The 22835-nt window shown below is 44.7% G+C and overlaps 1 protein-coding gene across 1 annotated transcript; it reads left to right on the forward strand.

Annotated features, from left to right (window-relative positions):
• Positions 1 to 937: 937 nt before the first annotated feature.
• Positions 938 to 7237, forward strand: Ndufb4 (NADH:ubiquinone oxidoreductase subunit B4). Its single transcript, XM_041673178.1, has 3 exons — positions 938 to 1182; positions 5666 to 5812; positions 7120 to 7237. The coding sequence occupies exons 1-3, from the start codon at positions 1003 to 1005 to the stop codon at positions 7180 to 7182; spliced, it is 390 nt and encodes a 129-aa protein (XP_041529112.1). The 5' UTR covers positions 938 to 1002; the 3' UTR covers positions 7183 to 7237.
• Positions 7238 to 22835: the final 15598 nt, after the last annotated feature.

Below are 22835 nucleotides of genomic sequence, written 5' to 3' on the forward strand. Positions count from 1 at the left end.
CAAGGTCATAATCAGCTAGTTCCTAAAACACAGTACCGGGGGAAACTCCCTGTTTCTCAAGATTATTCTCAAGATTACAACCTAACTTTATTTTCAGCTAGTTCTTGAAACACAGTCACTAACCGACTAATCCTAGATTTTTGATTCTTCTCTTCCTGCTTGGATTTTTGGCTATTTTCTTTCTGCTGGGGAGGTCTGGATTTATCCAGGTCTTTCAGTGCAACCCGACCTTTGCTTTGATTCGAAAGGGCTGTTATTGCTACCTTGTTATCCTCGTCTTCCCCACATCCGTGCTGATCTCTCAAACCCCACCTTAAGGGATGGCAGCTCCTGTATAAGAAGAAATAGGCATGCTTTCATTGCTTGCTTTAAGTAATTTGGCCCTGATGATTTGGATCGGTCATCTTTCTCCTCCCATCTTTAACAGTGGACTGGTCCTAATGTGGTAACCTGCAAAAAAAAAAGGTTCATTCCCCCTTTTGGGGTGGGGGGAGGTGCGGGGAGCTACGGAATATTTGTAAAGCACTTTGCATCTTTGTCTCATTTAAACCCCACAGTTCCCCAGGGTCAAGGTCATTTCTCCAGGATAAGAGAAAGGAAACTTGGGCGACACCAAATGACCTTCTCCAAGGTCACCCAGTTTGGATGAACCCCCACTGCACGGCAGGACTTCGGGAGCCACAGCCAGTGCAGTTTCCCAGTCTCTTCTCCTCTGTTCAACTTCAGGAAATTAGTTCTGCAAGAATGGATCTGCAGGGTGGGAAACACGTGCCAACTCCGTACAAAACGCTAAAGGCGGGCGGACAACAGCACGCACGCGCAAACTACGGGTGCCGAGGGGCGTGGAGGAGGCTCTTCCCTATCTCAGGCTCCGCCACTCCCCCACTTCTTCCTGCCAGAGCGTGCTAAGGCGTGCGCAGGCGCACTTCCAGAGCCTGAAGGTCAAACTAGAGCGGGCAGCCCTCAAAGTCGTGCAGGCGCAGACGTGCGCGGGGAGCCAAGATGTCGGGTTCCAAGTATAAGTCCGCGCCCCTGGCCACTCTCCCCCAAACCCTCGATCCAGCAGAGTATGACGTGTCTCCGGAGACCCGAAAGGCGCAGGTCGAGCGCTTGAGCTTAAGGGCCCGGCTTAAACGGGAATATCTGCTTCAGTACAACGACCCCAAACGCCAAACGCACATCGTGAGTGGGGCCGGGCGGGCTGTGGGCCGGGGCAGCCGCATCTCTCGTGGGCACATCCAATCCATATGCTGGACACGGGTCCCTAGCCACACGCCCTTGGCCCTTTGACCTCGGCGGTAGGCTCAGCGGTCAAGCGGATGGGCTCCGGCTGCAAACCCAGCTGGCCTTACATCCTGGCTTGGCGACTTCCCCTCCTCATCTGGAGAACGTTGTTGAACTCCGCATAGTCTCGGGTTTCTTGCCTGAAACATGGCTATAATGTGGTCCTTCGTATCTTCTGAGGCAGAGTGACACGTGACCTATCTAGCGCAGTATCTTCCTTGTAAAGGGAGTGATCAGGCCCCATACTTCCAGCTGTACAGCGTCAACTGCTGTTTTGAGCTCCTAACTCCCAAGGACACTTCTCTCTCACGAGATTGTAGGGGATGTTCAAATTCAGTGTGTTACAGAACCCGAAGCTTGATGAAGCATTTGGCTTTGGAATCAGATCACATGACATCATATACTGACAATGACCCCTGGGAAATTTACATAATATAATCTCTTTTAAAACGTAGGTTTTTAATGTCCCCCTGGAAATGGTGTGCCTTAGACCTAGAGTTGTGAAACCCTCTGAAAAAGTGTGTGACGTTACTATGTAACATCTCAGTAAACTGGTGTTTTAACAAGTGTACTTTAGACCCTTCCCGCTGTAAGTGCCCTCTAAATATCTCCAGTGAAGACCTTCCACCAACTGGGTACCCATTCTCTATGAATTTTTGAAAGTTATGAGGACAACCAAGGGAAAGTTACACTAAGTGGCCAGATACAGTACTAAGTCTTGTTTGTTTTTCTGGGAACTCCAGGTCCCCCAGCCACAGCTCCATGTACTGGGATTACTGCCACCTTCAAAACCATACCTGACCTGAAAAACTCTCTTTTTTGTAATTTATATGTCAGACCCATTCATAGAATTAAGCTGTGTTACTCTCTTGGCTTTTCTAGATGAGGAGACAGTATGGGTAGGATATAGTGCTCGTACAGATATACCCTGTATCAGGTCACAGTGCTCGGTTTGAACCCTAGTCTGTGTGCCTCATATAGTGTCCTCCTCCTAGATGGATATAGTATCTCCAACCAGACCAGTGTTTACAGGGTGAAAGAGATGCTTCTGTTTGATGTGCTGGATAGTGTGCTATCATTTTTATTATCGTTTGTTTTCAGTCAGGATCTCTCTATACATGCCCTGGCTGTCCTGGAACTCATTATGCAGACAAGGGTGATCTTGAACTCGCAGAGATCCACCTGCCTCGGTCTCCTGGGTGTTGACATAAAAGGCCTGCTCCACAACACCTGGCCTGTTTGTTTGTTTACTTTTTTAAAAAATAAATAGCATAAGGCCTCAGTCAAGTTTGATCCCCAGTCGTCTGTCTTCTAATCTCTGTAACCTAGGACACTCTCCATTTCCCATCTGTAGCAGAGTTAATAGTCCCTGCCTCTTCAGCTGTTCCATTAATCATTTACCAAGCAATATATATGGATCCCGTTGTGTAATCTTTAGGAGTGGCTGATTTGGTCAGAAATTTGCTCAGGATCTATTATGAGTCTATTTGAGATGATGAGGTAAGGGTACAAAGCCAGCTAAAGTTCCTGTCCTTGTGGATCTAGCTGTCTTTCTAGTGGGGATGACAAACATTAAGAATGTTAAGTCTGAGTCATCAGTATGTGCGATAGTGCTAAATGATACAGAAAAAAGTAAGCGTGGGCTTCGCCGTGTGTGTGTAACAGCGAAGGAGGCCCCTGTCTGGAACATGGCATTGAGTGTTTTTGTTTGCTTTGTGGAGAGATAATTCAAATATGTTAGGCATCCTAGTGCTCTGGAGGCTGAGTCAAGTCTGGGCCACGTGCACACCGACTGTTGTTTTTGAAGGACAAAGTAGGGAAAGGCACGGACAGAATGATAGAACAAAATGAGGTCAGAGAGGCTCCTGGGACTTGATCCCACCAGACTTGTAAAGATTTTTACCGAGAAGAGAGTCACATCATGGAGACTGTTTTCTCTGTTGTCTGTGAGGGGCTGAGAGCAGGGAGAGATGAGCCAGGAGGCTTTCTACACGGTGAAGGCTCTTGGCTAATGCTGTGACAGTAATTGTGGAGGTGGCCAGAAGTGGCAAGTGCTGGATGGGTGTTGGAAGTAGTTCTAGCCAGCTTCACTGTCAGATGGACGCTGTGTGAGATTACAGGAAGAGCTAAGGACAACTCCACGGCCAACCGAGTTCCTCTTGCTAGAAGAGTCAGAGGAGCAAGCATGGTGGTGGATTGAAAAGAAATATTGACAGATTGGTTTTTTGGGGTGCCTGTTAGGTGGTTATGTCCACTCCCAGATGAGTAGATGATGAGTAGAACAGGGCTTCTAAGGGTAGAAGTAGAATGTTAGTAGCCGTTAGCATATGAAGACCCAAGGTCATGTGACTGCTGACTTTACTGGAGTGGATGTACGTGAGAAAGCCCAGCAAAAGCTGAGGCCTAGTGTTAAAAGATTGGAAAAATGGAAGGAAAAGAGCAAAAGAGATGGAGAGAGAATGGGTGGAGCGGGGAAAACCAAGCCGAGTTGGGCTCAGAAATACAGTGAAGGAAGGTTCGAGGTCTCTCTGCCGGAGGCTGCTGGCATTCCACTGGCCACTGAGTGGCTTCATGGAAAGTTGCCCTTCCCCTGTTCACTTAATTTATTTGCATGAGTGTTTTGTCTGCATTTCTGAACGTGTACCACGTATATGCCTGGAGCTGGAGGAGGCCAGAAATAGACATTGGGCCGGTTGGACTGGAGTTAGAGATGGCTGTGAGCTACCATGTGGGTGCTGGCAGCTGAACCCAGGTCCTCTTCAGCAGCAACAACCAGCTCCTCAGCCACGGAGCCATCTCTCCAGCTTTTTTCCTGTGGTTTTGGTCTTGAAGCTACTGGTACTTTTGTGGAATGAAATTTTCGTTTCTAGAAGGTATTGAAGTGCAGAGCTGCGAGTGACAGGCAGATTGAGAAATCTCGCAGGCATTCAGGTGCAGTCTCCAGCAGAACAGACACGCTGATCCTCTCTTCTTCTTCTCTTACTCTGTGCAGTTTCTGTTTGCCCCAGGGAATAATAAACAGCCCTGCAAAGCCCCACGGTCTTAGCATGGAATGATTATAGTAATTGTTTCTAGAGCAGCAGGAGATCTTTTTAGACTTCTCTGACTGGTAGCGAGCGAGCCATTGCCCAGATTGCCCACGCCTGATTGAAAGGCTGGAAGCGTCTCCACTCAGGCTGCTTTACCTGTGAGCTGCAGCTGGTCACCTCGGGGTCAAATCGCTGTAGTGCAGTTTAGTTTGAAGTGTAAATGTGGAACTTATTTCAGTCCTGCCAATCACGGCTGTTTGGTGTTCGTTAGCACCTTAGACGCTCATGCTGCATACTGAAGACTAAAGCTGATTTTATTTGCTTATTTTAATTTGTCAGTTAATTGGAGAGAATAATTTTGCAAAATCACTTGGGGATTTAGCTAATTAACTTTAATTATGTGTTTGGGGTAGATTTGCTATTCTTGGGAAATTATTTTAGTATAAATATATTAAATTATTTTTTCTTAACCAAGATAAGCTGATTATTTGACAACTTTGACCTTTTTTTTGCAAGACTTTTCATAGTGTGGAATGTAATAGTTTGTTTTTCAAACATCAGCTAAGTTAGTTTAGAAACATAGTTCATGGTGAACGGTATAGCTCAGAGGTGGAGCTCATGCCTAGTCCACACGGTGCCCTTGGTTTGCTCCTCGGGACCAAAAGGAAGCAAAAGCATATCATTCAGAGTTAGAGTAAGCCTGCTTTCATCTTCCTGCAGCTGATGAAGCAGGGAACAGGACGTTGTCACAGCATTAGAAAGGGTACTAGACGCAAAATAGGAAGCTTGACAGTGTCTGAGGTCTGTCTTTGTTAGAGTGAACCAGGGCAAGGAGAAGTCAGGGATTCGTGGAAGTAAAGGGGAGGGGGGGTTCTCTGCCAGTTTCAAGTTAGGAGTTAAATCCTAAGTAAATAGAAAGCTAGCTGCAGATAGAAGAACCTTTATGCTGTGCCGGATTTGAACAGGATCCTTAGACAGTTGTTTGTGACCAGACGTGGTGGTGCACACCTGCCATCCCAGCACTTGGGAAGCTAAGACTGGAGAATTGTCATGATGCTGACTCGGGCTACAGGGCTACCTTGTCTTGTAAAGACCAAAACCAAAAAAGAAAAGGAAAAGAGAGGGAGGAGAGAAAGGGGGAAAAAAAGCTTTTGAGTGTTAGAAATGGGTTGGTGGGAGTGGTGGCACAGCCGTGGAATCCCACTTGGGAGGTAGAGGTCAGAAGCCAGAGCTGAAGGCAGTGTGAGTTACCCTGGAGAACAGAAGGCTTCCTTGTGTTCCTTCACAACAGCCCTGATGAATCTCCTTCTCAACATGTCCTTAAGGTTTACAAATCTTTGTATTAATTTCAGGAAGATCCTGCCTTGATTCGCTGGACCTATGCAAGATCAACAAATATTTATCCTAATTTCAGACCCACCCCCAAGAACTCACTTTTAGGAGCTGTGGCGGCATTTGGGCCCCTCATCTTCTGGTATTACATTTTCAAAACAGACAGGGTAAGTATTGGGCAGGGTGTTTAGCACTGCCATGAGAGGTACCAGCTCAGTGTTGTGGCCGTTGCTCCCAAGCCCCTCCCACCGGAAAGTCCTTTCCCTTCTATCTTGTATCTTCATTCCTTTCCGGAAGAGTTGGAGTTTTCGATTTGATTTGATACTTTGTTAAAAACCATGTAGCCTATGGGTCTTTCGGATTTAATTTAATGTGTACTCTGCCATTAGAAAAAAGTCACAGAAGGGTCAGATTAAATGTGTGAGATTAGAGCTTAGCTCATGAAAACTTTTCTGTTTTTTCCAGATAATATAAGGAAATTAGAGTGTGATTATTAAGCATATGAATACCATAATAACTTTTTCTAATGTTAATTTTCTCCTTAGAGGGTGAATAGGAACTTTTGCTAAGACAGAATTGAGAAGGTCTCACTATGTCTCCCAGTCCAGCCTCAGATTTGAGGACTTCTGTCTCAGCCTCCTGAGCACTGGGATTACAGGAATGAGTCACCATGTCTGGCTTAAAACTAGACATCTTTTGTGATTCACTGTCAGATATGCTGGTGAAGTCTTTAGTTTTGTTGGCGCATTTGTTAGAGATGAGGTTTATTGGTCCAGTGTGAACAGAGCGTACGGATCACTTAGCAGGCGCTCTGTTGCTGGGTTCTTCATGTGAGTGACTTTACAAACATACTAAACCTCACGGTGGCAGAAGTAGCCTGCCAGTCACCGTCACCAGAGGCCTTGCTGCATGGTCACAGAGAAGGCTGCTCCCTCTGACTCTCGTTCCTGGCACAGTCCTAGGGCTTGTGCAGCCATCCAGACTGGAGGCCACTCCCACGTCCACATTATCAGCCAACCACCCTCTCTTCTATCAGAGCTCTGTCTTTTGATTGGTCGATCAGCTGTGCTTTTGCTCTGGCTGTCTACCTTTGAAGCTGGGCCTGGGAGCTCATACCTGTAATCCTAGCCCTGGGAGGCTGTGGCAGGAGGATCACCTTAGTTTGAGGCCAGCTAGGCTAAAGACTGAGTTCCAGGCTAACCTGGGCTGTAGGGTGGGATTCTGCCTCAGAACAAAAACAATGTCTGTTTGGGATGGGGCAGTTCCTTTCTCATCACTGAAAACAGCTAAGGTACTTTTGAGTGGCGCTATTTTCTTCTAGTCCTAACTTGGTCTCATTGTTTCCTCAGAGTTGTTGGGCTTTAGGGATGGGACTACAACTAACTTTTGAGAATTTTCATTGCTGATTTGCACTTATTCCATGGCCATGCCATGCTTTTTAATATTGTGTCTCTTTTTGTTTTATTCTGTACAGGACAGAAAGGAAAAACTTATCCAGGAAGGAAAATTGGACCGATCTTTGAATATCACCTATTAATTTTGGCAAGGATGACACAATCCTTGTATAAATAAATCTATTATCACTGAACAGATTCTTTTGTTCTTGGGTTTATTGTTGAGGCATGTTAATACCTCACAATGGAAGCAGAGGTGGCTCGTGCTGGGATAATGTGTGTCAGAATGATGCTAGTGTTTGCTGGATGTTATAGAATCTCCTTTCCAAGAGCCCAGCTCAATGAAGAAACATTTCTTTATTCATTTAATCTGTCATTCACAAATGAGTCTTAACCATGGCCAGCTGATGTGTATGCTAAGGGTACAATAGCCAGAGAGCCAGAGTGCACAGCTCTGAGAACTCATTAGGATCCAATACATAGGTCCTTGCCTGGCCCCAGCCTTATCGGTGAGCACAGCAGAAGGTAACAATGATGTGAAACACGTAAGAGACTTGGGAAAATGAAGTACTGATAAGGAAGCAGCTCTCTGTGAGAGGTTTGGGGAGATGGCATTTGGTTTAGTTTCTGAAGAGCCAGAGGCTGACAGGTCTAACAGGAACATGAAAGGCCAAGGGGCCTGCTGGGTTTATCTGACCTGGCTGCCTCTGGGGTAAGAAGGTGAGGGCAGAGAGCGTGCTGAGGAACAGAAGGATGACAGGCAAGGGCGGAGAGCGCGCTGAGGAACAGAAGGATGACAGCCAGCCTGGGATGAAGGCTGCTGGGATTTAGCAGGTAGAATTCTGGTTTCCTTTTTCTTTTTATAGTGTGGAGGTAGTAAAGCCTTTCACCTCGTAAAGCCATGAAGATAAAAATGAAATAGTATTAACTAATAACAGTACCTGCTACTCCACTTGGTAGTTCAGTCTGGAAACAGTATGGTAACGATTTCTTCCACAGAGACAGTTAGATCATGGGGAACAGCATGTACTCTAGGCTGCTAAGTGTCTTTGGTCTTAACTTTGGAAGTTTATGCAGCCAGTCTCTTGTCTGTTCTTAGCTTAGCCCTCATTACCAGAATCAGCAAAGCCTGGAAGGCTTCGTATGCAGGTAGTTTATGTTGGGATCTAAAAGGGCCTGGGAAGAGGGAAATGCAGGGAGGGATGGAGTCCATCATTGCGTGCTGCTGACTTCTTGCCTCTGAGTAATGGGCTCCTATCACATTCGAAAGGCCTCTGTAGAATACACAGAATTCTTCAAACATGGGTAAAGCAAATAATCCTATTCCGGTGGTCAAGAGTTATGTCCCAGATGGGCATTCCTTTCCTGGCTGGCTGGGTCCATCAGGACGGAAAGCAAGTGTGTGTAGCTGAGCCACGTAGCAGCAATGGGACTAAGAAGGCAGACAGGCACAAGTTTATCATTTCCTCATCTGTACCATGCAGATCTTCAACCCACACACATTAACACGGCCTTCAGAGTAATGGCTACATAACAATCTATGAACCGTATGGGAGGGGCAGTGAGGCAAGTCAAGTCCCACACTACTAGAGCTGGCCTAGAGATGTGGCTGGTGGTCATCGTCTCAAGCTTGCTTTCCAGATGTCCCATTGGCCATCACTTGAGATGTAGATTGCGTGGCTGAGGGAGTCACCACCACATTTGTTTTTAAAGACAGCCTTAGTTACTCTAGGTGTTGTCATAGCAATCACATAGTCACAATTACCTTGGGCATGGACATACCCACATATTCCAGCCAATGCTCTGGCTCAATTGTGTGGCAGTGACAGTATCCCCTTGAAATTATGTGAGTTCTGCCAATCACAAATTGGGCTCCCAAATATGGTTGAGGTATCTATCAGATTAGTTTCCCTTATGGAAGAAGGTTTCTGCCCTTGTCCCACAGTGAATCAGGTTATCTTATTCATCAAAACCTGAGTTGGGCCAGTGAGACGGCTTGGGGTGAAGGCTCTTGCCATCAAGACTGGTGATGTAACTTAAATCTTGGGAACCTGCATTGTGGAAGGAGAGAACCCGAGTCCTGCAAAATTGTAACGGCGTAAACGAACGCAGACAGATTGTAAAAATATATACAGCTTTAATGGAGAAATAGACTTACAGAACCACCGTTCCTGCGGAGACCAGGAAAGCAGAAGAAGAGATGGCTGGGAGCACGTTTGCCAAATTTATAGGCAAACATTAGCCCGAGGCGAACACGCCCCCTAAGGGGCGGGACTTATCCCTACATCTCCCCTTTTTGTCTAAATAAGACAGAACTAAACCAAATACAACTATATACAATAATAACAAATAAATATAACAAACAATATTGAGAACAAAAGTTTTGCTAAACATTCTATCTCGAGTCTAAATAATGTAGAGAGTAACTACAATTATATAATCTTCACCTCCATCAAAGATCTGAGAAGGGAATAAATATTACTTAACAAATGAGATTTATCCAAAATGTGCAACAATTGACAGAGACAACTGACTACCTGGGCAATCACCCAAAGTCTCGTTTGCAATGTTGAGTCAACCAACTTTGGCTAAGGCCTAACATAATTGACATACCATTAATTATTAAAGGCAAGGAACTTTTCAAAACTATCTTACCCTGTCTTGGCAGGATATGACAGTCCTGTTTTATCCATTGATGCACACTCTGTATCTCTGTCAGTGGTTGAGGTATGGGCATTTCTTTGCCCAAAGGCCAGTTCTGCCAAAAAGAAAGGTTCCAGGTGGAGTGTCTTTGGTGCTCAACATTCTCTCCGGAATAGAGCGGTGTTGCCAGGAGCAATTGTGTCTCACTATCACGAAACTCTGAGTTAGATTAAAGGCCATTTTCTACAGCTCTTTGAAGAGGTTGAAGATTATCTATCTATACTGAGTATAATCTCTATATATCTAAAGAACCTGATTAGTCTAATTATAAATGATAAACTTAGATGAATATTAATCTATATAATTCTCAATATCTATCTAACTTAAAGACTAAGACAATAAACAACTGTGTAACAAATGAGGATAATGACCTCCAAATATAAACACTGTACAAATATACATTGCAATATGGTAAATATATATCAATACACAAACATTATATAAGTATCTTAATCAGAGGTAGAAATGTACACTGCAATATGGTAAATATATACAATATATATATCAATACAATATATGTCAATACATAAAAAGTGTTTTAAACAGAGGTAGAAACAAGCATGCATACAATAGTCAATATAATTTAACTTTGTATCAATATACAAGAATCGATACCAATATATTTGTCTAAAAACAGTATCTCACATTTATAAATCTATTATCCCATCATTCCCTCTTTTTTTTTTCAAAATGATCCCTGAGCTTATAAAATTCCTCCCCCAACCTCCCAACCCCTAAATGATGTCCCTAAACCCAGGGGCAAACTTTACTGGGAGAGGGGACATCATGCTCAGTCGGTAGAGCATGAGACTCTTAATCTCAGAGTTGGGCCCCTCTGTTGGGCGCCAAAATGTAACGGCGTAAATGAGTGCAGACAGATTGTAAAAATATATACAACTTTAATGGAGAAATAGACTTACAGAACCACCGTTCCCTCTGAGACCAGGAAAGCAGAAGCAGAGGTTGGGCGCACAGCTCGCCAAATTTATAGGCAAACATTAGCCCGAGGCAAACACGCCCCCTAAGGGGTGGGACTTATCCCTACACAAAATGTCCTCTGATCTCTACATGGGAGATTCAGCATCTGTAACCTTCCTACAAACACAGAAATCCATGCAAAAGAAAACCCTAAATATGGGGATCAGGGATGTAGCTTGGTGGAATGCTTGCCCAGCATGTGTTTGGGTTTTAGTATTTAGGCTCTGGGTTTGTTACCTAGCTCTGGGAAAAAGAAAAGTAAACCCAAAACTTGAAAGCACATGTTCCATCCCACCAGGTAATCACTAGCAGGGCAAAACGGATCAGTCCTGCTGCTGGTCCTTTTGCTCCTGAAGGCAAGCTGTGGCACTCTGTGACCATTGGTTCATTGCACCGGCTACGTGGTAAACCCTGTGCTTCAGCCCTGTAGGATGCTGTCAGCAAGCCGATACTGTAGCTAAGCTTTAGTAGGTTTCGCTGCTGTTCACTTACATCCGGGAGCTGCTAATGCCCACCTTACCACACTTAGCTTCGCAGATCACAACGAGTAGCTCATTTGAATAGATTGGGTTTTGTAATGATAACTAGCGCTTTGGGAGCAGAATTGTTCGTTATTGCAGAAGGTGTCACCATGTGTGAGAGCCCTAGGGGTGAGTCTTCATGGCAGTAATCGCCAGGGTTCTGCAGAAGACCCAAGCTTCACCATGTGTATTGAGGATATTGGCTCAGTTGTGTTAGAGATGAATTGACAGCATTGACAGCTGCTTGCCCTGTGACCTGAATGTGCTGCAGAGCTCTCTCTGGGCTCCATTCAAAACCAGTAGCTTTACAAAGCATCCCATTAGTGGATGAGAATCGTGTGCCCAATAGACTCCTGAATCCAGAGAGATTCACAAAATACTGGCCCTATCTCTTGAGAAGGAAAGGGTATTGAATGGAACAACTTACGACTGACTCCCCCCCCCCCCCCCCCCCCCCCCCCCCCCCCCCCCCCCCCCCCCCGGCCCTGGCATCCTGAAGATCACTGGGCCCCATAATCGCTGATAATGAAAGGCTTCCGATCCTACATAGCCCGCTCGGGCTGTCTCTTCCAGGGCCTGGGTTACTCAAATTTCTCACGGCAGCAGAATCCCTGACAGTTTACAGAAAGAAAGATTTATTTTGGCTTATGTTTCGGTCCACAGGGGAAGGATGCTCAGGGCAGTTCCTGTCATGGCAGCCAGGATACAAAGCAAAATAATTGCACCCAGTGGGCTTTTCTCTATTCTCCTTTTATTATTGCCCCTGGACTCCAGCCTGTGAGGCAGTGTCGTTCATATTCAGGGCAGGTCTTCCTCCCTTAGTTAATCTGAAAACACCCTCACAGATACACCCAGAGGTGTGTTTTACTAATATACTAGGCACTTCTCAATCCAGTGAAGATGAGAATCAAAAGTTAACCATTTTAAGGCCAGGGAGTGAGTTCATTCCATAAAAAGCTTACCCTGTAAACATGGCAACCCAAGTTCAATCCCAGAATCCATGTAAAAAGCCAGATGTGGTGGAATGCTTGCAATCCCAGCTCTGAGGAGGCAGAGTCAGATCCCTGGGGTTCACCAGTCAGCCACCCTAACCTAACCAGAACCTCTGGCCAGTGAAAGGCCCTGACTCAAAAGACAAGGTGATTAGTGCCTGAAGAACAGCATCCAAGGCTGTTCTCTGACCTCCATATCCACACACACTCTTGTGCACGTGCCATCCGCACACAAATGTGTGCACCTGCATGCACACACACACACACACACACACACACACACACAAAAAAAAAAAACCTATGGGAACTGGAGTAATAAGGAGCCTAAACAGTAAGCAAACAGGAGTGTTGGGGCAGAAGCCACAGAAGGTGTGAGAGACAAGTCAGAGGAGCAAGCCTGGTAGACACACGAAGTTGATGTGTAAAGACAGTTCAAGTGAAGCAGTGCGCATTCCTGCAAAACAAGCCTGTCTCTCTGTCTAGCCCTACAGCTGCAAAGTAGCGATTATCTGACTCATGCGATTCTCATCCTGAATTTCATGTCATTCCTAATCTGTCCTTGCCCCCCGGACCTCACTATCTTCTTAATGTCCCCCCCCCCCCCGCAATTTCCTTCTGTGCTGGGAACTGAACCTGGCATCTTTGCACACTCTAATCAAGGGTTATAAGACTAAGCAATCTCTACGATCCAAGCTCCTTTTTACCTTTTAATATAAAGCAGGGGTCTCATTAAGCTGCCCTGGTTGGTCCTGAATTTGCAGTCTTCATGCTCGGCCTCTTCAGTAGTCTGCATCACAGGCGTGAGCTATCAAAACAGGCTACCATTCTTCATTTTTGTTTCAGTGGTCCTGGACTTGAACCCAGAGCCTAAGCATGCTAGGACAACACAGAGCTACATTCCCGGCCCAAAAGTTCTCCACCTCCTCCCTTCTCTCACTGTGTAGTCCAGGCTGGACCCAAACTTTTCCTGCCTCTGTCTCCCACATGATAGGACTAACACCGTGCCCATTTCCTGGAGTCATCCCCAGTGGTGGCAGTGGACAGGTCCCCGCTGAGGATGTAAGGAGTTGGCGGGGGACACAGGCGAGCCAGGCCATGGTGATGGTGAGAATCTTGCCGCCTTAGTCACTTCCCCCGCACCCATGACCACTGCAGGCTATCGTATTAAATTGTTCTCTGGATTCATTACAAACAACGTTGCCTTGCTCTTATTTTATTGGAAAGCAAAAATGGAAGAAATTCTACCTTGACCTCTGGGTTTCTTTTATAGATGTGTTATTTGATGCTGCAAATGTACCAGTGTCTATTATAATTAGAAAGTACTCAAGTAAAAAATAGACTAAAGCCCACTCCTTATTCCATATCATGTGATGTTTTTTTTTTTGGTGTGTATCTTGCTGTGGTGGTTTGAATAGGTATGGCCCCCATAGACTCATGCATTTGAATGCTTGGCCCATGGGGAGTGTCTCTATCAGGAGGTGTGGCATTATTGGAGTAGATGTGGCCCTATTGGGGAAAGTTGAAGCATGATTATAAAAACTAAGAGAGAGAAATTAGGTTTCAATCTGAAGGTCAGAAATGCAAAAACAGCCAGCCATTGGCTCTTACCTCTACCTCGTACTCTCCAGGAATCTCAGAATGAGACTGAGAGCTGTCTCTTCCCGTTTTATAATCCTCTCTAGTTCTGGGATTAAGGGCGTGCATCTCTACCTCCTGGTTTCTATGGCAACTAGTGGGCTACTGTAATTAAAAGTGTGTGTCATTGTGGCTACTGGGATTAAAGGTGCTTGTCATTGCTGCCTGGTCTGTAAGGCTGGTCAGTGTGGCTGTTTTACTTTCCCAATCCCCCGGACAACTTTATTTATTAAAACACAAGTGAAATGCCACTGCAGGAAGTCCATCACTGTGGGGATGGACTTCAAGGTCTCACACATGCTCAAGCTACGTCCAGTATACAGTCTCTCCCTGCTGTCTGCGGGTCAAGATGGAGAACTCTCAACTCCTTCAGCACCATGTTTCCTGCCATGACAGCAATGGACTAAATCTCTGAACCTGCAGGCCAGCCCCAATTGTCCTTTCTAGAGTTGTCATGGTCATGTCTTTTCCCAGCAGTGGAAACCCTAACTAAGACAGTGTGTCTATCACAACCTACTTAATTCTTCTTATAAGAGAATATTTTATTGACTTTTTCTTTTCTTTCCTTTTATGATCAATGTGATAGACATTTATAGGAGAATGTTTCTGTTTGTGTATCTTTCTCATGGGATAGTGCTGTGCATGGGGCCACATGCCTTTCAATTCATACCATAAAGGAAAAATAAAGGAAAAACAGAGTCTCAGTGGATGTTTACTGTAATGGTTTTTAAACCCAACGACTAAAGCTATCTTAAATCTGTACTTCATTTATTACTGAGATTTTTCATGTATTTCTGTCCCTTTGTTTGTTATTTGCTTGTTCAAATTTACTTACTGCCCTTTTATGTAGGTGCCTTTCTCCTTAATGATTTTATGACTTAAATAAGACAAATTAAAGACTAACCTTGATCATTCCAATCAGAAGTTAGTGTAGCGTTCCCTCTCATTGGGGGAAAAACACCATGTACTCTCGGTATCTAAATGTTAAAGGAAGCAGTACCCAGAGGAACTTTTGCATCATTTCTTAGCATTGAGAAGTATTGAGCAATGTGTTCTTGAGACTCTAATCACTCCACAGGATTTTTTTTTCAACCAGTCAGGAACAATGTCCTAAATCAAACCAAGAAGCAGTCTGATGAGGACACCAATTGCCACCTCCTCTGAGCTCCAAATGTGCCATCTGTCTGGCTGATGCTGCTCTCTCTGGGCACTGGAGCCCACACTGTGGTACTGCTGAACACACACACACACACACACACACACACACACACACACACACACACGACAGGCGCATAATGAGGATCCAGGTCTTAAGATCTCAGACTCGAGCCTTCAGCGAGATGACAGAGAAAGGGACTGGCGGTGATCAGCAGGACCTGCCTGAGGAGGTTCACATTCCTGGAGACCATGTTGGTCCCTGGGTGGAGCATGGTCACAGGGTAAGAGAGGCGTTGGGAGGACCAGTAATCAGGCTGCTGATTTTCAGGCATGGTTTTCAATTTTTGAGACAGCCCTAATGCAGAATAAATCAGCCCGGTAAGGTAAGATTGCAGATTGGCTCATCCGGCTGTAAACTTGTCAAAAGCTGCACAGACGTCTGTCTCTATGATCTCTATTAGCTCCTCTTCTGCACACACAGGCAGAGACAGTTCAACAATTGCCTTAGCAGAGCATGACATTACTTCCCTTCTCTGGAGCTGTGGGCGTCCCCCACAGAAAGTTACTGCTTTATTAATTGATATGACTTCTTGCCCTTTTTTGCTTGGATCTTGCCTCGAGCAAAACATCATACCTGTTCTCTAATTGAAATCCCATTGGGTCCAACCTTTGTGTTTCTAACTCCCAGCATCACCCAGCAGCCTTTTCATACCTTGGGGTCAGGTGCAGAGTATCGTTACCCATCTCTTTGTCCTCTGGGATAATTCATAGGTTATTGGAAGAAATTGGAAATATGTACAAGAATCTGTTTTGGTTAAATTCACATGATTGCAAAAATATATGGATGGCACTTTTTCTAAAAAACACACTTTTTTTTTTCTTCCAAGACAGATTTTCTCTGTGTAGCCCTAGCTGTCCTGGAATTCTCTCTGTAAACCAGACTTGCTTTAAACTCATAGAGATCGACCTGTCTCTGCCTCCTGAGTGTTAAGATTAAAGGCATTTTTGCCATCACTGCCCAGCTAAAAACACCTTTTAAAATAACCTTACAGTTCTTTTTTAAAATTAATTTATTTTTAAAATTTTTATACATTGGTGTTTCGCCTGCATGTATGTCTGTGTGAGGGTGTCAGATCCCCTGGAGCTGGAATTACAGACAGTTATGAGCTGCCCTGTGAGTGCTGGAATTTGAACCTGGGTTCTTTGGAAGAGCAGTCAGTACTCTTAACCACTGAGCCATCTTTCCAGCTTCAAAACACACTTTTATTTATTTATTTATTTATTATTTATTTATTTATTTATTAAGGATTTCTGCCTCCTCCCCGCAACCGCTTCCCATTTCCCTCCCCCTCCCCCAATCAAGTCCCCCTCCCTAAAGGTGACTCCAAAGACAAAACACACTTTTAAATGTATGAAAAGATTTTGGGCTTTCTACTTCCCTTCCTTACTTTCTGCATTTGTGGGGAAATGACTGAGTTCCATTTCTCTTCTAGAGTATCCATTTGTCATGCTAACTCTGGTGGTGATACTTCGATTCATTACCTCTTTGACTACCTTGGTTTTCTGGCAGAGTCCAATGTCTATCTTGGTAGTAGCATGGCCAAGAGAACATCCACCAAGACACACCATCTGCTTGGAGACCCTTTGTTTGGAGCTATCACAGAAGTGTTCTGTGAATCTCGAGCTCATAGCAATCTAGCAGACTTCTGGGTGTTCCTGGACATGGATGACTCACAGAATGTCGGAGATTATCTGGAAAAAAAAAAAAACCTGACACTTAAAGTTCAAGTTTGCTTTTTCCCCTCGTCACAAGGAATATCACTTTAGTTTCGAATATGCCCCTTCTTGTCCTCTTTGCTTGTGCATGAGCTCTTTGGAGTGTGTGGATGTGAGCACACAGTAGGTGTGTATGTTCCTGATGCCAGAGGGCCTCCTGGGGGTATTGTTCCTCCCTAGGGAACTTCTACCTTGCTTTTGGAGACAGAGTTTCTCCCTGGGTCCTAGTGCTCACTGATTAGGCTAGGCTGGTGGCCAATGGGTCCCAAGGACCCACCTGTCTGTGCTAGAATGATCGTTCCTGGCTTTGTCATGGGGGTTCTCAGGCTTGCAAGGCGTGCACTTCACCAACAGGGCTGTCTTCCCAGCCCTATGCTCTCCCCCCCCCCACTACTCTTACTTTTCTTTGTTGAGGGGGACAGGGTTTTGCTATGTGTCCTAGGTTGGTTCTGAACTCACGGGCCTCTGCTTCTGTCACTCCCAAGGACTAGGGCTGGAGACATGCCATCCTACCTGGCTAGTTTTGAGTCACTTCTTAACTTTGTCTCTTACTAGGTTCTAGAAGAATCTTGGACCCTGGAGAAGCTGGAAACAGCTGAGGCCATTTGAGAAATCAGTCTAGGAAGTTCTTGAGGGCTGCCATCAGGTACAAAATTGTTGAGGCAAGGATGAGAAAAAGGGCCGGGCGGTGGTGGCACACGCCTTTAATCCCAGCACTCGGGGGGCAGAGGCAGGCGGATCTCTGTGAGTTCAAGGCCAGCCTGGTCTACAAAGGGAGTTCCAGGACAGGCTCCAAAGCTACAGAGAAACCCTGTCTCGAAAAACCAAAAAAAAAAAAAAAAAAAAAAAAAAAGAAGGATGAGAAAAAGAGAAGGTGATAAACAACTCTTAAAATTTTACACAAAGACTTAAAAATCTTATATGGATTTTTCAAAAATTAAAAAACATGATGTTTTCCAAAGAGAGTCTTATCAACATTTTACACGAAATATTGAAAGCCACAAAAAGTGTGGTATGGTGTATAGAGTAGCTTGAGTGGCAGTTTCATGTCATACTTTTTGGAGTGGAAATTACTTCTCTAACGCTTCAACACCCACTAATCTGAAGATTAGTTTCTGAGTTCTGACTAGGAAGTACTGCTTGATTTCCTTTGTCACCTGGTTGTGATCACAAGCGATGCTGCCAGGAATGGCCAATTGCTGGCCAATTTTCTGACCCCATCCAAAGATTGAGAAGTTGTTTAAATAGAGAGTTGCTTGTTTGCTTGTTAGTTGTAATTGTGCAAAACTAATGTTGACAGATTCATTTTTTCCCCTGGGACTATGAGAATGAAGAGACTCAAACCCAAACCCTTATTGTCTTGCTGCCTTGCCGCCTGAAGGTGCTCGTTGTAGGCTCTACAATAGAAACCCGGCTTCTCAGGAGGCTGCTGGATCATCCTTCACAGAAGGCAAGATGAGATGACCCTTGTCTTGGATCAAGATTGCCAGACATTTCCCGGACACTAATCTGGTTTCAGGACTCCTCTGTGCTGTCATTGTCCCTATTCTGAACTGCTAACCTCAGGCATCTTTCATAAGATCCTGGTTGCTAAGCTAATGTTAGATTTTCAGATACTTAGAGCTGGATAAACTCTTAATCAGATCATATCCTTTTATTAAGAGAAAGAGAGCATCCTTCAGATTTTAATTTTATTCACAGAATCTAAAATCAATGCTAATGAGTGTACAAATGTCCCCATTTGTCAGATTCTCCTCGCTGAGCTGCTATGGCATCACATAGAGTTAGTCTTCCATAAGGCTTTGCTCTTAATCACGCTTGTCATGGCTTGTACTGAAACTCTGACATAACTTTAGTTGTAAAAAACCTCCGGATTAGCCCTAATGAAAGTCCCAAGGGCCTCATGATTAGGCAAGATTCCTCCGGGAAAAGCTCTTAGACACAAGAAAACTGCTTTTATCAAAATCACTTTAAATTCTGCCTTAGCTTCCATTTCACTCCATCTATTAATAGACACGGCTGGGATCTTAAGTTGAAACATATGATTTCTTGCTCTCAGACCTAACGGCAGCGAGAGGATTTTCAAGGGCTTCAGCACTCTCAGCCTTGGTGCATCTGTCTCTGACGGCATCAAAGTGCACACACCTTCCTCTCCAGCCAGATGCCTCTGTCTCTGATGGTATCCGAAGTGCACACACCTTCTTCTCCAGCCAGATGCATCTGTCTCTGATGGCATCCGAAGTGTATACACCTTTCTCTTCAGCCAGATGTAAAGTGCACACACCTTCCTTTCCAGCCAGATGCATCTGTCTCTTACAGCATCCGAAGTGCACACACCTTCTTCTTCAGCCAGATGTATCTGTCTCTGATTGCATCAAAGTGCACACACCTTCCTCTCCAGCCGGATGCATCTGCCTCTTACAGCATCCGAAGTGCACACACCTTCTTCTTTAGTCAGATGCATCTGTCTCTGATGGCATCCGAAGTGCACACACCTTCTTCTCCAGCCAGATGCATCTGTCTCTTATGGCATCTGACGTGTACACACCTTTCTCTTCAGCCAGATGTGAAGTGCACACATCTTCTTCTCCAGTCAGATGCATCTGTCTCTTAAGACATCTAAAGTGCACACACCTTCTCCAGCCAGATGCTAGTTTATTTAGGCCCGCGGGCCTGGGTGTGGGACAATGGTTTATATTCTGTCAATTATATTTTAAATAAATGCTGATTGGCCAGTAGCCAAGCAGGAAGTATAGGCTGGACAACCAGACAGGAAGTAGAGGTGGGTCAATGAGAATAGGAAAATTCTGGGAAGAAGAAAGTTGCTCTGCAGCATGACCCAGCCACAGAAGAAGCAAGATGTGACTGCCTAGCTAAAAAAGGTACTGAGCCACATGGCTAACATAGACAAGAATAATAAGCTAATATAAGTTATAAGAGTTAATAAGAAGCCTGAGCTAGTGGGCCAATCAGTTTATGCCTAATGTAGACTCTGTGTGATTTCTTTGGGACTTAACGACTGTGGGAACTGGGCAGGACAGAAACCCGGGTTAACAGGCCTCTGCTTGGTCATTCCAGCAGCTCCTACGGTAGAGGGCACCACAGTCTCCCAGAGGTAGGAACTGAATTCTCTTTGAGTCATAAGGGTAACAATAAAAAGTGTACACTGTGTGGATGTCTTCAGAACACCACTTAACTCCCAAAGCCCCGGGGGGGGGGGGGGGGAGCACTTCTTCCTTTAAGGAAGAATGCAAGACTTGGAGAGGTTGTCACACGTCCAAACTCATTTGGCCATAAAAGCACAACTGGATTTCAGAACAGAATATATATATATATTGTTCTTTGAGACAGGGTTTCTCTGGATATAGTCCTGAGTGTCCTGGAACTCTCCTTCTAGACCAGGCTGGCCTCAGACTCAGTGAGATCCACCTGCCTCTGCTTCCCATGTTCTGGGATTAAAGGCATTCACTACCACTGCCAAGCCAGAACCTATATTCTTAGTGACTATTCTTTCCAAAAATGAAATTCATGTATAATGGTTACTAGTAACTACCTAATAATTATAGTAAAAAACTAATAGATTAAGAGCAACAATTTCCCCAAACCCCACAAGAAGTAATAGCACTTGTTGTATGGTGCTTATGTAGTGATAGGTTCATCCCACTATTACAGGTTGCTGTAGATTGCCCACGTGGGTGCTGGGAACCGAATTCTTGATCTTCTGGTAGAGCAGTCAGGTCTCTTAACCATTAAGTCATCTCTCCAGTCCCTAAGTAATGTACTGACCTGAACTTATATACCTGCTTTAAGCAGTGCTAGGAGATAAGTACTATCCTCAGTGTTCCTTACTCCTGAGTAACTCCTTACCCGATGCCCCTGCCTTCCTGTCCATTCTGTTTACTGGAAAATAGAGCCTTCGGATTTTCCCCAAGTCTTTCTTCTGTTGACCCTGGAAACAGAAGTACCTTCGTTGCTGGTTTTAATTGTTCATTCACATCTAGTGTCTGAGAGTTCTTTGTTGGGTGTGACTGCGCTGTGCACTACAGCGTACTTATCAGAGGACCGGATGTCTACAGCTCCCTTTCCAGCTGTGTCAACCAAAAGATGTCTCTCAACTGGATGTGTTGTATTTGGGGAAGAGGAGCAGGATGGCCCCTGTTGAGAATCACTGGTCTAGAGACGTTTCCAGTAGCCTGGACTGTGGGAAGTCTTTCAGAAAGGGACTGAGAAGGGTGGGTGCTGTTACACTTGCTTCTAAATGGCAAAGTATTCAGAGATGCCAAGGAAGTCTGGCAGGAAATCCTCCTGTCACTGGAAGAAACTTAATCAGGGTGCTTTCTGTTCTTTGGAGTTTTTCATTCCAAGCAAAAAGATGGCAATTTTTTTTGAGGAGCATCTTGGAAAAATTAAGGAAATGACACAAATTTTCCTAACTGATCTGAGACACACAGAAGGAAACTGAAAAAAAAAAAGTTAATTAGTGTGAACAGTCTGGCCTGGTGAGATCCTGTCTCAGGCTGGCGGATCGCTGCTGTAAGTGGAGAGATAAAGTTCAAAGTGCTGAGTGCACGGAGACTCAGGTCGCACATACATCTGGTCACCCAGCTAACAGGGTGACAAATGGGTCAGAGCTGAGGTGCTCTGGGGCAGAGTAGGGTTGGAATGAGTTCACGGAGGGAAGGCCGGGCTTGTGGATAAACTACTTTAGTGGAAGATTCGGGGTGAAAGGGAAGAGATTGGGGTAAGCAACAGGTGCAGTAGCGAGAAAGTTGCCCTGCGTGGAGCTTGATCCTTTCAGGAGTTGCAGAAAACCAGCGCTGAATACAAACCTCAGAGGTACAGGGCAAGAGAGCTTCCATCTTTATCCACAGATTCACATTTGCTCTTGCCTGAGAGCTATGTCCAGGCTCAATCATTCCCCAGTACCTTCATGGGTTCTGACATCAGGAAGAGGGGTGGGGACCGGCAGTTGAGAGCAGCCAGTGGGCCTGGATGGTGATTGGCATTGGGGCATAAGCTTCAGCTTCAGTTTTCATTTGAAAACATGTTTGAAAGTAGCTTCACTTTGTAACTATGTTTAATAATTTTTAGCTTCTTAATTATTTTTATTTCTAATCATTTATTTTCTATCTTTTCTTTGTTCCTCCCCACAAACAAGGTTTCTCTGTGTAACCCTAGCTATTCTGGAACTCTCACTGCAGACTAGACTGACCTCAGATTCAGAGATCCGCCTGCCTCTGCCTCCTGAGTGCTGGGATTAAAGGCACGTGCCACCACTACCCAGCAATGATGTTTAATTTTTAATAAAAATTCTGTTACATTTAAAAACTTTGGGAAAGTCTACCAAGTTACCCTTAAAGATACCTGTGCCTTATCTATTTGTTTGTTTATTTGAGACCACAAAAAGACAACCTCCACAGACTGAGAAGCCACCCCAGGCCTGTTCTCGGCTCCTTTTTCCACAAGTCCTTTCATGCCCATTCAAAACCAGACATTTTCCTTTCCCTGTTTCTCATTAATTCAGGACAATGCCAGGTTTTTGGTGGTGGCTGTTCCTTTTTGTTTTTTCTCTTCCTTTTATGAACTCACTTCCAATTCTTTCAGTTCCTTAAATCTAGAAGGTGTTGGCATGTTTCTCCTTCTCATTCCACCCCGACTCCCAATGACTTCCTCCTTCCTCTTCTTTAGGTTTGGCTAAATGTCCCTTCTTCACTGGGACCTAACTTTCTACAGAAAGGCTTTCTCATTCATTGTTAAACTCCCATCTATTTGTCTTTATCTGGCATGCTTGTAATGGTTTTGTATGCTTATTTTATCTATTTCCCTCACTAGAATACAACCTTTGTACAGGCCAGGATCATATCTATATCCTTGATATTTCTAGTAGGGTTGCCAGATTTAGCAAAGGGAAATATTGGCTTCCCAGTTAATTACGAAGATAAGATGAATCATAAATAATGTTTTAGTATAAGGCTGTCCAAGAACTAAATAGGACATAGTTATTACCAAAATTATTTATGGTTTGTCAGAAAT

Source organism: Microtus oregoni, unplaced genomic scaffold, assembly GCF_018167655.1.
Source record: "Microtus oregoni isolate MIOR12 unplaced genomic scaffold, Mior012 000023F_ref0000262, whole genome shotgun sequence".
NCBI lineage: Eukaryota > Metazoa > Chordata > Mammalia > Rodentia > Cricetidae > Microtus > Microtus oregoni.